General features: G+C 31.4%; 1 protein-coding gene across 1 annotated transcript; it reads left to right on the top strand.

Annotated features, from left to right (window-relative positions):
* The first annotated feature begins 1,841 nt into the window (after positions 1-1,841).
* Positions 1,842-11,830, top strand: LOC132034952 (protein neprosin-like). The gene is made up of 5 exons (XM_059425278.1): positions 1,842-1,979; positions 2,388-2,606; positions 9,685-9,846; positions 10,344-10,497; positions 11,466-11,830. The coding sequence occupies exons 1-5, from the start codon at positions 1,842-1,844 to the stop codon at positions 11,828-11,830; spliced, it is 1,038 nt and encodes a 345-aa protein (XP_059281261.1).
* Positions 11,831-14,724: the final 2,894 nt, after the last annotated feature.

Below are 14,724 nucleotides of genomic sequence, written 5' to 3'. Positions count from 1 at the left end.
TTTTTTTTTAAATAACAACAATAACATGCTCAAAGGTGTGATAAATGCCATGTGAGTAGATGCTGAAAGGGTAAGAAAAAAATAGCAACAGAATATGAACAGTGGCTTAAAAGTGAATCATTTTTTAACTTTGGCCCACACATCTGTAATTCTTGAATGAGAGAGTTAATACGGGCTTGAAATTCATTTTCGAATGTAGAACCACATGAGAAGTTTCATTAATAATATTTCCGAAATCTGGATAAATTTATAAACCGATCAAATTGGTGTATAAATATCTTCTTCTTTTTTTTTTTTTTCTGTTGTTGGAATCAAATACAACACACCTAGCTAAATTAGGATTTTTTTATTTTTTATTTTTGAAAAATTGTACCTTTTGGTTTATTTATATGTGCAATTGGTAAACACCTGAATGCACAAGCCCAAATCAATAAAAGATCATAAGTTGGTCACCCCATTTTTTTATTTTTCAGCTTATAAATACTTCTAATTTGGTAAATTGTTTGTCCATTATATCCTTAATATCCTTTTTTATCGTAACAAAAAAAAAAATCCAATATAAACCCCTAACTTTATCTTCATTCCATATCCGTCGTTTCTCCTTCTTATTTTAAAGATACTTTTACATTTATATCTTTTTGTCAGAAAAATTAAGAGCGGTTTAGTCATTTTATCAAAAGAAAACTGTTTATCGATCAACACTTTTTATTAAATACATCAAATGTTTATAATTAGTTTCAATACTTCTATCCAATCATATATAACACTTACTTATAAAATTAATTTTAACATTTAAAGCTTACTAAGTATTTAAAATAGCTATTCCGTACGAGCTCTTGATTTATAAACATTTGCGGTAAAGTTGAAAAGAACAACTCGACATCTTTAGCATGATAATGTAGACATGATGTCATTAATCTCTCCGTCCACTTTTACTTATTCAGTTTGGAAAATCAAGAGATAATTTACCATTCCATATATATTTTTACTCTTACTATTAAATATTGGATATCAATGAATTGTTAGTAGTTGCACAATTTGTAATGTATGTTTGATAGATTTCAATTATCAGATGACTTAGTAATAATAGTAATTCAATTATCAGATGACTTAGTAATAATTGAGGGTGACATAGTAAAATTGTCATTATTGTCATTCTATTTACAACTTTTTAAGGGTGTACCAAGTCAGTACAAGACAAGTAAAAATGGAAGGAGGGAGTAGCACTTAAAATTTGTTTTCCTTTTCAGAAAAGTTATATTTTTTAGGATAAATTTTAAGTTGCATGGGATTTATATTGTTTCCGTGTCTTATTTTCTCAAGAATTGTTCGGGGTAAAAGAAAACACAAAATTTTAATAGCTTCAAGGAATCTTAGCTTATTTGAAATAAATAATTTACGTCTCCATCAATATAGTAGTAGCATTTTTATAATTATTGTTTATCACAGCATTAAACTGTTGTGGTATTATTAGTAAGATCAAAACTGGGACTAAAATGATACTTACAAAATTGGACAAAATTCAAATACATTTTCTTTTTGAAGTTCTTTCTAAATAAACTCAAATAGGTTGGATTAAGTTTACTAGTAGTACTTATCATTTACGGTTACTTTACATAAAAATATATACACTTTATTATATCGGGAATATCATAAGCTGGCGCATCCAAGAGAATAATTGGTCAACACCTTGATGAGGAAAACTATTATAATAATCTTTAACTGATTTAATTGCTTTTAAATTTTAGAATTAAAAAGTGGACTGCCTACCACATCTGTAAGATTTTGGAACAACTATCCAAAATTAAATGATTCTCTATGCGCTATAAGTACCTCCAGAAATGACAAGTAAAGGTGAATTTTTTCAAATGGCAGTGAGACTAAAAGCTATTTGCTTCATAATTTTAGTTTGGAACATCATTGTTCTTGATGTGATTGAAGGATTCGGGTCTAGTGGAAGAGCAAACTCTATAGCTGAGGTATAATTTCTCAATTTTTCTTGATAGTTAAAGTTTCAAGAATTTATTTGTAGTTCTTTTATTTTTTTTTAATAACAATTGCGGTGCAATTGATTTTATGTAGACCATTCATGGAGATATTTATGAATGCGTGGACATCTATAAACAACCAAGTCTTTTGCATCCAATACCGGGAAGAGAAAGAATTAAGGTGTAACAAATTTGTTACTTTCTTTTTCTATTTTTTTTTTCTTGCTTTCATTTTGTCATAAAATTATCTAGTAAATTTCATAAAAGAAAACTTGATACACACACGTAATTTTATGCACACTCACTCTAAATAGACTAATCGTGAATTATGACTAATTATTTGCCATATCTTCTAGATAATTTAATACATTTTCTATATCTTACTAATATTAAAAACAGATCAGCATTGCAAAGGCGCTAGAAAAACAAAGGTTGAGAGCATTGCAACCCCAAAAGAAAGAATCTCTTGGTTTTAAGCCAGAAGAGTATTGGTTGAATAAAAAAGGTTGCCCAATTGGAACTGTCCCTATCCGAAGAATGACAAAGAAACAACAACAAAGAGCCAAATATGCCTCCCTAAGCTTGGCAAACGAATCCCTCCCTGGCAGTATTAAAGATGTAAGTGATCATTTCTTATATTCTCGATTTATCTACATATTTGTTAGAAAATTCTAGAGGCAAATAGTTAAATAAATATATTAGTCCTACTTACTATATCGGAAAAAAATAGATTTCAAAAGAAGAAATAGACGGAATTACTATTCCATGCTGATAGAAAGCGCCTAAGGGCGTGGCCTATTGTAAGCACCCATGGTACACGTGAAACTTGTCTTAGACAAATTCTACATCGATATAAAAGCATAAAGTAAGGAATTATATACGCATAAATTAAGGATTCAATTATATTTTTGAGACAACTTTTGGATTAAAGCCCTAACTAGGAAACACAACTCTGATAGAGGCCCAAAAACCTCGAGTACAAACTTTGAGGCTCAAAGCCTTGATGAGGAGGCTCACAAGGATCGGTTCAAAGAGGACAATACCTTTATAATTGGACTTAGACTATCAATTCTATCTGTAATAATGAACTGGGATAAAAATGGATGATCATAGTTCAAATCCTAACAATAACTAAAGGGAAAAGGACATTGTGTGTCCACTCAGCCAAACTAATCCCACATTTAATCACTGTTTGGGCTTAATCCCACTAGGTGTCCGTTCGGCCCAAAATAATGCCAAAAAATGGTAGGTCACCAAAATAATGCTTAGGTGACAAAGCCACGGCAATGCAACACCGATCTTTAAAAAAAAAACTTTTAAAAAAAAAAAAGACTTTTAGTCGCCACTAAAGGGTACGCTATAGCATATATACATATGTTGGAATTATATATACACTTTATATATAAGAATTATACATTTTATATACATATGCTGGAATTAATCTTACATTTATTATGCATAAATTATACGTTAATTATAAATTTATTATACACATATTTTACAATAATGATATGATATTTATTTTTAACATATACAATAGTGATACATATTATATACCACAATGATACGGTTTCTATGATACATTTTTTATACGTATGATGCACTTTCTATACAAGACTGATATAGTTTATATACACATGTTGGAATTATATATACACTTTCTATACAAAAATGATACAATTTTCTATTCTATAATACACATTATATACACAAATGATATATATTATATACAAAAATGATACATACCTTAGTGATTCATATTTTATATAGTTTCTATACATTATAGATAGGTACTGATACATATTTTTATACACAAACGATACATATTATATACAAAAATCGCCTCAGAGTTTTTTGGGATATTTCTTATTAAATATACACATATTATACATGTTTTGGGATATTTAACCTTTAGTGGCAACTTTTTTAATTGCCACTAAAAAGCCTGATTTTTTCTGTAGCAGCCCTAAAAGTCGCCACAAAAAGTCTGATTTAAAAAAAAAAAAAAAAAAACGATGGGGCTGTTGGACCACCCAGCCTTTAGTGGTGACTTTTTAAATCTTTTGTGGCGACTTAAAGTCGCCACAAAAGGCTTGCTACAGATTTGGCTACCAGATGGGAATAGTTTATGGGCTAATTTTTGGGTTTGGGAATAGATGGGCCAGCGCATGGGATTATTTATGGCCCAGCGGCCATTTGTGTCCTTTTCCCATAACTAAAAGACTTCTGTCTATTTAGATAAGCCTTGTTGGATAAAATTACTTGTACATATGCTAATATAAGATAACATATATTTTGTGAGATAGTCGAGATGTGCATAAATTTGGGGCATAGCATCACTGCAGAAAATAAACAATAAAGAAGATACCTCTGGAAGGAAAGGCTTAGACTGTTGGAAAATATATATAATCCAAGAACACAAAATATATGAAGAAGAACACAAAGATGAAGGTTTGACAATATGAACAACAAATACGGAATTGGAGGCTTGAAACACGTACGAAACGTTTTCTTAAAAATGATATTTTCTCCCTCTCCACTGTGAGATTGCTATGGGATTGTATGCAAATAGTTTTAGTGGATATGACAAGCCTTTTGGAAATCTACACTGAGCAAACAGTGGAAAAATCCATCTTAGGAAAGAAAGAACTTTTCTGATTTTCAAGAGCAAGATTTTGTAGAAGAGAAAAGAGTTTTCAGAAAGAAGAAAAAGTTAGTTTTCAACATAACGTTGAATTGGTTTTTATATACAAAATATTTAATAACCAACACACCCTTTTAATAAAAGACATATCCTTTCATTAAAAGACACCATTCTCTATAAAACTCTTTGTAAATAATTTATCTTTAAATAAAAATCCCAAAAATCCCCCACTTCTTTAAATATAGATCAAGACTTAAAAATCAAATAATATTTATGTGTAGACTAATGTATCTTTCGATTTGAACAACACCTTAGTATAACATCACAAGATGAAATCGAAATCCCATGTGAGTAGCATAATAGCTTTGAACATGTTATTCCTTGTGATAACATCGGTGACACTATACACATAAATATTTCATTCTTGCTTTCCACTCAACATGCTTAGCACTTTTATGGCCATGTGCTATCCAAAATTCATGAACATTTATGAGAGTAACTCCACCTCTCAATCGAAGCGGCACCACTTCTATGTTCATATAGGTGAAGTTCTTTCAATGTCTTTATCACATTTGAGACACTTGTTCCTTGAACTGAACCTCATTAAGAGTATAAGAACCCAACCCTCTAATCTGTGACAATCAGTACTAGTATATCTCTTACTTAAGTATTAAAACATCCACGTATCAATAACTTCTTGTTACCCTTTGAACCCATAACTATTCATTTCATAGTCTTTGGGTAGGGTTACCATTATTGGTGGACCTAATTAAGAAGTTTTAACTTAATTAACCCGATGTTGGTTTTCACCAACTTCCTTATAAGACTTTTAGTAATTGGATCACCAAAATTACTTTTTGACTCCACCAATGTCAGAGAGATGATTCCTTCTTGAATTAACTTTATCACAGTCATGTTGTGGATTTATACGTTTAACTTCACATAACATATTTATATGCTCGAGTTAAAGTGGTTTGACTATCACAAAGCTGAGCTCACACTTTGCAAAATCATGGAATTTCTAAAAATACCCTTCAACCACTCAACTCCTTATATGACATATTCTAACTCCATTGTCGAATGTGTCTTTGTTTCTTGAAATTTAAGAAATTAAACTTCCTCCCTAGGTGAACATTCAACCTTTTGTGGATTTGTTTTTTGCAAACTCGACAACCAACTTGTGTGGTATATCCTAATAAAATAGTACGAAACTTACATTTTCTCAAATCTTTAATTTTCTAAAGAAAGAAATCGGCTGTTGGCCCTTCTAATAGTGCTTGCTTACACAAGTTAAGCCACAATTTTTCCATTAACTCTATCTTGGATCAAAGTAGGGTATTGAATTATGTTTAAGTGATTATAGTTATATAGCACTTTTTCAGTGTAATGAGATTAACTCAATACATAACCCCCACTATTTCCTTTAATCTTGATACCCAACATAGTATCAATTTTTCCAAGATTCTTTATTTCGAATGTGAAAGATAGAAACCTCTCCGTCTCCATTATGTTATTGCTTACAATTAACATATCATCAACATATATACAAACTAGCACAAAATAATTACTCTTATATATGTCAATATCCACCAAACTTATATCCAAATTCTTCCAATTTATTAGATACATACTCATTTTAATGTTGCCTTTTAATCACACATCAAACACCCCCACACTTTGAACATATCAAGTATCTTTTCATATCACATATAGAGAAAACTCAATTCACTAACTCATGTTCTCTGGATCTCAGATTCTTATAAGAACTTTCAAGTATAGACACGTACTTGTAAACAATGTAATATTTCATATCATTCTACAACTAGAAAGTAAACTTCACATATGATCTTTATGCAAGAATAACATATCACAATGATCACCATAAGAAAAAGTTATTCCTAAAATTACCAAGCAAATCTAGATCATCACAAATATTTACAAAATCGGATTTCACAAAAACAAAAACAAAAGAAACACAAAGAGTAAATAATGAAGTTAAGAAAATAGAACCCGATTTTATTTTCACTTTATCTTGGATTCATCACTTTGCAATTGATGCCATCTCTCTGGTTATCCAGAATTATAGCACTGTGATCCATGCTTTAATCTCATCACTTTTAAAGCAACGTTACGCTCATTAAGCCATGCCAAACCTTCTTCGACTCCTTTTGTTTAATTACAGACTTGTATCTTCTCTTGAAGAGATGTCTCTGCCATTGAAAATTATCAAACATGGATTCTACATGAAAAGCTCCAAGGTCATCTTACAAAACCTTCTTCCTCGTCAATGAACATTGGGAACCCTTGATAATTTAAAAATTAATGCCACATCAAATTGATCTTGATGGGACTAATTAGCATTTTAATATTAAAAAAATGGGTCATAAAGTGCCTATTATGTCCAAATGACTTCTGCATGTTAAAAGGCAGAAAGTTACTCCACTTCCTACGGTTTTTTGTGCCATAACATTTCCTTGTAACTCCTACTCATTACTCACCCATATTCTCTACATAATTATAAGTTTAATATCCCACTAAACCATACCTTTCATCCATTATTACAAGGATAATATTATTCACCTATAAATAGTTGTCCATCCTTAACTTGTGTAGAGTAGAGAAAAATACCTTAAAAAGTGAGGAAAATAAAGAGAGTTTATTAGTTGAAATTTAAAAATTAATGCCATCGTAGCGCCGGTAGAAGATATTTTTCAATTGTAATTGTAATTTCATTGTAATATCACCAACAGATCTCATAATTGGCATACGAAAGGCTCGCAAAACTCTTTCTTCAGAATACCATTAATTGTTTGCTTTTCCTTCATCATCTCGTAACCAGGTTTCAGGTTCAAATTATCTCCAAATTTGAAGTCAACCGTTCTCAATGAAAACAAAACGAACAGCGGTTTTTGAAACAGACAAAGCCAAAACGTAAGGGAGAACTATTTCTCTACTTTAGGAACGAAATACCAATGAACTTCAACCAAAACCGTAGAATACCCAAACCAAAATAAAACACCACAATTGTTCTTCAATAACCTTCAAACCCGTGATGAGAAAATCAGCAAAATAAGAAAAGAAAAAAACTGCTGTGTGAAACAGAAACTTTCAACTATCGTTTTTAGACTGTTGGAAAAAATATATAATCCAAGAACACAAAATATATGAAGAAGAACACAAAGATGAACGTTTGAAAATATGAACAACGAATACGGAATTGGAGGCTTGAAACACGTACGAAACGCCTTTCTAAAAATGATATTTGCTCCCTCTCCTATGCGAGATTCTTGTATGGGATTGTATGCAAATAGTTTTAGTGGATATGACAAGCCTTTTAGAAATCTACACTGAGCAAATAGGGAAAAAATCCATCTTAGAAAAGCAAGAACTTTTCTGATTTTCAAGAGCAAGTTTAGTAGAAGAGAAAAGAGTTTTGGTAGGAAGAAAGTTATTTTTCAGAAAGAAGAAAAAGTTAGTTTTCAACATAACGCTTGAATTGGTTTTTATCTGCAAAATATTTAATACGGCAAAGGATCATATATACCCCTATACTATCCTGAAATAGTTGTGCGTATCCCCCGTTTGCTTTTTCGATGATATGTAACCCCGCCGTTAGCGTTTTGGTCACATATACCCCGCGTCTAACGGCTCTATTTTATAGGGACACGTGGCACGACCTCAACGGCTCCAACCATTTTATTTTTTGTTTAATTTAATTTATCATTAAAAACACAAAACAAAACAAAAAAATTGAAAATTAGAAAGTCTAATCTCGGCCGAAGCTCCACCACCGCATTCGACTACTTCAACGGTATATTCATGGATCCAAAATTAAACTCACTTTGAAATATGCCCATAAGGTTCATGAACTCTACAATTAGATTCTTGAATACGAAAATGGTGGCTAAAAAAAAAATTCAAAATGGTGAAAAATTTGTTGGAATAAATTGTGTATTGATAATTGAATCTAAAAATTGTAATTAAAGCTTGTCTTGAGTATTTGGAACGTGAAGAAAAAACATAAACTCCATGGACGACCATTAATGAAACTTGAAGCTTCAAGTTCAAGTTTTGGGTTTCTTCAAACGAGCTTTGTTTCGAGTGAATGTTATTGAAAAAGATCGATTAAATCTTGAAGAGTTGATATCTGATATTTGGGAAAATTTGGTGAAGAATTCGGTGGGTTTTTGGGTGAATTTTAGTTGCAAATTAGTTGGAGAAGAAGAAGAAACCCACATTTTGAATTTCAAAAATAGCCACATTTTCAAGAAATAGCCCCTTTCTGGTTTAAAATAATTTTTTAATGATAAATTAGATTAAATAAAAAATAAAATGGTTGGAGCCGTTAAGATCATGCCACATGTCCCTGTTAAACGGAACCGTTAGACGCGGGGGTATATGTGACCAAAACGCTAACGACGGGGGTACATATCATCGAAAAAGCAAACGGAGGATACACACAACTATTTCGGAATAGTACAGGGGTATATATATGACCCTTTGCCGTATTTAATAACCAACAGACCATTTTAATAAAAGACATATCCTTTCATTAAATGACACCATTCTCCATAAAACTCTTGGTAAATAATTTATATTTAAATAAAAATCCCAACATACACACTCATCGATCTTTCTCATTCCCCTTTCTATATTCTATCCACAAAGAATTACCCTATTTCTTGGTGATAACACTTTGGCACTTTAGGATTCCAATGGTTGGTATAGGTGAGCAGTGAGCTTTCTTACTTACATTACCCTCCACTTTTATAATCATATTAGTCAATGTACGTCAAAGTCAAACCTCCCATCACCTTTGAGTGTGGATAACTCCAGGTGTACATGGCTCAATTGAAAGAAAAAAAAATCCACAGAGAATTAATTGGACAAAGGGAATTCTTCCTTGAATGAATTGTTTTAGAATGGTAAATTCGATCACATGCAACTTGACGTTGCTCATTAGACTGAATTAAGAGTAGCTAATTTATATTACAGGAAAAATGGAGTAGCTTTATCTCATTATATAATGTTATACATTAATTGTTGTTTCAGTTTGCAGGAATAAGCATTGTGCCACCTCCCCAAATAGGAAGATTCTTAGGTGCCTCCGCTACCATGACTTTGTATAATCCACACGTAAATGGACCTGGTCAATACAGTGCTGCTTCCATATATCTTGAAAGAGGAGTCGAAAGGACACAAGCCGGGTGGATTGTAAGTCTGAAAGCTATATTATATTTTTCCTTTTGCATATTAATACTATCATTTTGTTGAATATTTATTATATGAAATGAATCATATCACCCAGAATACAGAACACTTAACATGTATAAGAATTATAGGTCTACTTTTAACAATATATTGACCAACCCCTCACATGTCACCTTTATTTTTAAGACATACCTCTTTTTTCTAATTTAATAATTACTAGTTCAAGAGTTAAAATGAAATATTTTTTGCCATAATTCATTGTTGTAGGTACATCCGGAACTATATGGTGACGCGCGGACTCGGTTATATACCTACTGGACAGTAAGTGCTTTAGGCTTTGTATTTCTCTGGAATTAATTTTTTATGTTATGTTATAGTATTATATTCTCTATAACAACGTTTTACTATAGTAACTAAAAAGTATCAAAACAAACGACTCGTTATAGAGAAGTTTGACTGTATCCATGCAATTTATGATAAACTTAACGATTTGGAATTAGGTGGATAACGGCCAGATAACAGGATGTTATAACACTATATGTCCAGGATATGTTCATACAAGCGGCGAAGTACCAATAGATTATGCTTTCCCAAAGGTCTCCTTTCCAATGTTCGACAACTACGAAGTGGGAATTAGGATCTATCTGGATGAAGGTATTATGATATGCCAGGCATTTATCAGAGATTTGTCCTTAATTATTATTCTTTTATTTATATTTTATTGGTCTAAACAGATTAAACAGAGGGGTTGCTTCCACATTAGGGTTAAGTACTCAAATGGTTTAAATAACTGAACTAAATATTGAAATTTAAAAATCACTCAACTAATATGTTCCATTGCTCGAAAAATATATTTTTTACGGGAAATCTGGGGGCAAAAATATGGACAAGTAAGAAAGCCCTAATATTTGCATGTCCAACTTTTTATTGCTTTCTTTTTCTTTTCTTTTTTTCCTTTACTATGAAAAATACGCAAAAAAAAAAAAAAAAAAAAAAGATACTTTCCAGATTCTATTTTTCTTCTCTCCTAATCCAACCTTCCTCTCCCTCTTCTTCTTCGTGAAGTCAACCGGCAGCAAAGCACTGATGTTGAAAATCATTACAAGATTCATACTAAATAATTGGACAAGTAAATCTAGACCTTTTTATAATAATATTTCATTATAATAGTCAAGTTTTCTTTGGATTCAATTTTTTTATATATTTTATGTTTGTATAACAACACTAACATCAATCATTATACACTACTAGAAATAGAGGTTTTTTCCACCGATATTCAGTGAAAAATTTGTGTCATAAAACATGATATTCCCACCGAATCAGCTCATTAAGAAAACGCATCGTGGGAAACTGGTTTTCATTGAAACGCAGGAAAATTATAATTTTTCCATGTGAAAACACTACTATTCAGGGTTTTTCTCACCGACATTCAGTGAGAAATAGCCACTAAACTTTTTCCAGTCAGGAATCAATGGGAAAATAGAGTTTTTTCTAGTAGCGATAATAGTAGTACATTCTTTGTAAAATTTTAATCAAAAAAGCACTCTCTAATTTGGTAATACTATTATTATTTATTGGTGACTCTATAAACTAATCATGTTCCATTGGAATAACACATACAGATTACTGGCTTCAACTATGGTTTGAAACGGATGTTGGATTTTGGCCTTTCAACATTTTCAAGGAACTGAAAAATGCTGCAAATATTGCGGGATATGGATGGGAAGTGTTCACACCAGCAGGTGAAATGGTAAGCCCTCAAATGGGAAATGGTCAATTCTTGGCTGGCCTTCAACGCTCTACTTGTCATATGCGTCAAGTTGTGTATGAAGGAGATGTTCAAGAATTTCCACCTGACCCTTCTATAGTCACAACTCATCAGTCTAGGTGTTACTATGAAGGAAGTGAGAATAATGCCTTGGATGATTACTGGGTTTATAATTTCATTTTTGGAGGTGAAGGTAATTGCACTGTTCCTCCAATATAACTCAAATTAAAAATTATGAAATGAGAACAAAACACAAAATATTTATGTATTTCTCGCAATTTCATTTTTTTTTTTTCGTTATTGGGATAATTATTTGGTGTCCGAACTTAGTAGTCCAACTAATTCGCATTTGCCACGTAAAACTTTAACCGTTAAGAGTTTCTTCATTTTAACGGCTCAAATCTAAAACCTTTGATTTAGAATGAGGAAAAAGGGTCAAAAATGCCCCTCTACTTTGAGAAAAGGAGTTAAAAATATCCTTCATTACAAATTTGGGTCAAAAACACCCCTTCCGTAGTTGAAATTTTCAAATATACTTCTGTCTTAACGGAAATCTCCAATATAGCTCAATTTCATTTTTAAACCTGCTCCATTTAAACCCAACCCAACTAAATAAAAAATTAACGCATATGGGTTACCCGCTCCTGCATCTAGTGGTTTCAGATGTAGGACTCGAAAACAAATTGATCGCATATGGGTTTTTTTTTGTAGTTGGGTCGGGTCCCTTAGAATGAGGGATCCCATTAATTTCACCGCACCTTTCCGTGGTAATTTCATATTCTCCAAACCATAATTGGTTTAAAGTTGACTAGCTGGTTCAAAGAGTCGATCAAATGATCTTTAATCTTAAGTTAAGGGAAATAAACATAATTATATAATCTACGAGAGGTATTTACGTAATCTATCCTAATAATCTATGAGAAATCTGAAAGATCATTCAAGGTCTTTTCATCTTTGCCCATATTTGTGTTCTTCGTCTTCTGCCTTTCATGCTTTGAAGATTTATATAAATCTCAACCAGTAGCATAGCCAGAATTCTGATTAAAGATGTTCAAACTTATAAACAAATAATCTTTCTTCAATAAATAGGTGTACCGAAAAATTTACATCGAACTACATAACATTTAGATTTTCCCATTTTGCTTTGTAGTTTTTCCTCAAAGAATAATCCAAGCAATAAATTTGAACAATTTTGGATTTCCACTGAAAATTCTACTTGAGTAAAAACAATCACTCAAATAGTAGCCAGTAGCACGACCTGAGGTTGGGATTTTGTCCAACTCAAGTTATATACCTGTATATAACTTTTACTTTTGTAAATAAAATCTTTAATTACCAAAAAAATCACTCAAAAGAACCCAATAGAAGAATCACCAGGCACGAACAAAGAAAAAAAGGCTGAAAGCTAACGAAAAGAATAAAATAAGAAACACGGAAGAACAAATCAGGCAACCATTTTCGGTAGGTTGGTGGAAACGATGAGGTTTTCAACAGATATCTTCAAATTATTAAAAATAAAATCAAACGGCCTTCGTTTATATATGATTAATAAAGCTATCCGCGCTTCGCACGGTATGAAAAACATATTTTTACAAATTTAGTTGAGATATTTTCAGGTGCGTACATATAAAAATTAATAGTAATACACTATATGCAAGAAATCACAAATATAATTATTTTTATTAGAATTTACATTGAACTGCATTTTTCATTATCAGATTTTTTTTATAAGAAAAATCACTCTTATAAATGTGTCTGGTAGGGTTTTATACATAATTATATTTATCTATTTATATAAACAATTAATTTATTTATGCTTTTTTCATTCCATAAGTTAACAAATATTTAAAGAGTGTTGGTGTAATTTGAAATTTTCAAAAAGATATTAGTAAATCTTTCTATGATATTTTAAGACTAAAAGGAAAAGAAAGGAATTAGGGATGTATTAACAATTTGACAGTATAAATTGCCTTTGACTTGATAGAGAACCGATTTGACGAACCAATCTCGTAAACAGCCTATGTTTTAATTAAAAAAACTAGTATACGTACCCGCGCGATGCGCGGAGTATATCAAAGTAAATTAATCACATAAAATATCATGCGTGGAAAATAATAAAGACAAAGCCAGACCAAAAAATTGGTTCATACCAAAAACTACTTTTGAGAAATGAAATTATGACCCTTTACAAAGTTTTTTTAGTTTTATGACCCTTTCACAAGAGATCTTCATTTTTTACACATAAGAAATCTGGAAAAAAACACATAAGAGATCTAAAAAGTCCATTTTTTTCTATTCAAATTATAAGAGCCAAGAGATCATTTCCTCCGTACTCCTTAATAATACTGTCCTCTACAGCTTCATCGGAAATTTAACTTGCGTATCAAAAGCTACAACGGAATAGGAACTTTTTGACTGCATTTCAAGTTGTAAGTTCAATAAGTTTTGAGGGTGAATTTTTTTTTTTTTTTTGGTTGTAGACTTTTGGTATGACTGCAAGTAAATATCAATATATGGCTTGTGTTGTTGACATACAATTAAATCACCATTATTCGTGAAGAGCTTATGTGACTGTGCATATTAGAGTCACATACAAACTTCATTTCATGGTTTTTGCAGCGAACTATAAGCAACTGGATTCTTGAAACTACTTCTCTATACATTCCCATTAATCTAAATCTAGTAGAAACCCACACAAGTTCAGTGGAAATGCATCAACAATCCCTCAAGAAAAGATCAAACAAACTGCGTAATGAGTAGAAGGCAGATGATATACCAAGTAATAAATATTTAAATTAACTATATTCGTCACAGGATGAAGTACTTCAATAATTTCTTTACCAAGTGATTGCAAAATTTTCAAAAATTAACTATATTCGTCACATGTTAAGCACACCAACAAAATTTTAAATCTGCAGAAAAGTTATAATTTTGTGGTTCAGTTTGAGAATAAAGGAAATGTTTACTCCTCCATACAATTTTTGTTGGACTTTTGATATGAAATTGACGGCAAGGTTTCTATATAAATCGTATTGTTTTGACATGTAACTCAGTTTGTATATTCTGATGTTCAGTTCCAAGGTCCGAGATGGCTCCTTGTTGGGTGAATCAGG

Source organism: Lycium ferocissimum, chromosome 10 (assembly GCF_029784015.1).
Source record: "Lycium ferocissimum isolate CSIRO_LF1 chromosome 10, AGI_CSIRO_Lferr_CH_V1, whole genome shotgun sequence".
Lineage (NCBI taxonomy): Eukaryota > Viridiplantae > Streptophyta > Magnoliopsida > Solanales > Solanaceae > Lycium > Lycium ferocissimum.
This window is presented reverse-complemented; position numbering and strand designations above follow the sequence as displayed.

Bases quoted from the DNA above. Each gene is read 5' to 3' on its own strand.
- LOC132034952 (XM_059425278.1), top strand. From the start codon at position 1,842: ATGACAAGTAAAGGTGAATTTTTTCAAATGGCAGTGAGACTAAAAGCT. The intron at 2,607-9,684 runs GTAAGTGATCAT...TTGTTGTTTCAG, and splicing joins TCCCTGGCAGTATTAAAGAT to TTTGCAGGAATAAGCATTGT. The intron at 9,847-10,343 runs GTAAGTCTGAAA...ATTTGGAATTAG, and splicing joins GGACACAAGCCGGGTGGATT to GTGGATAACGGCCAGATAAC.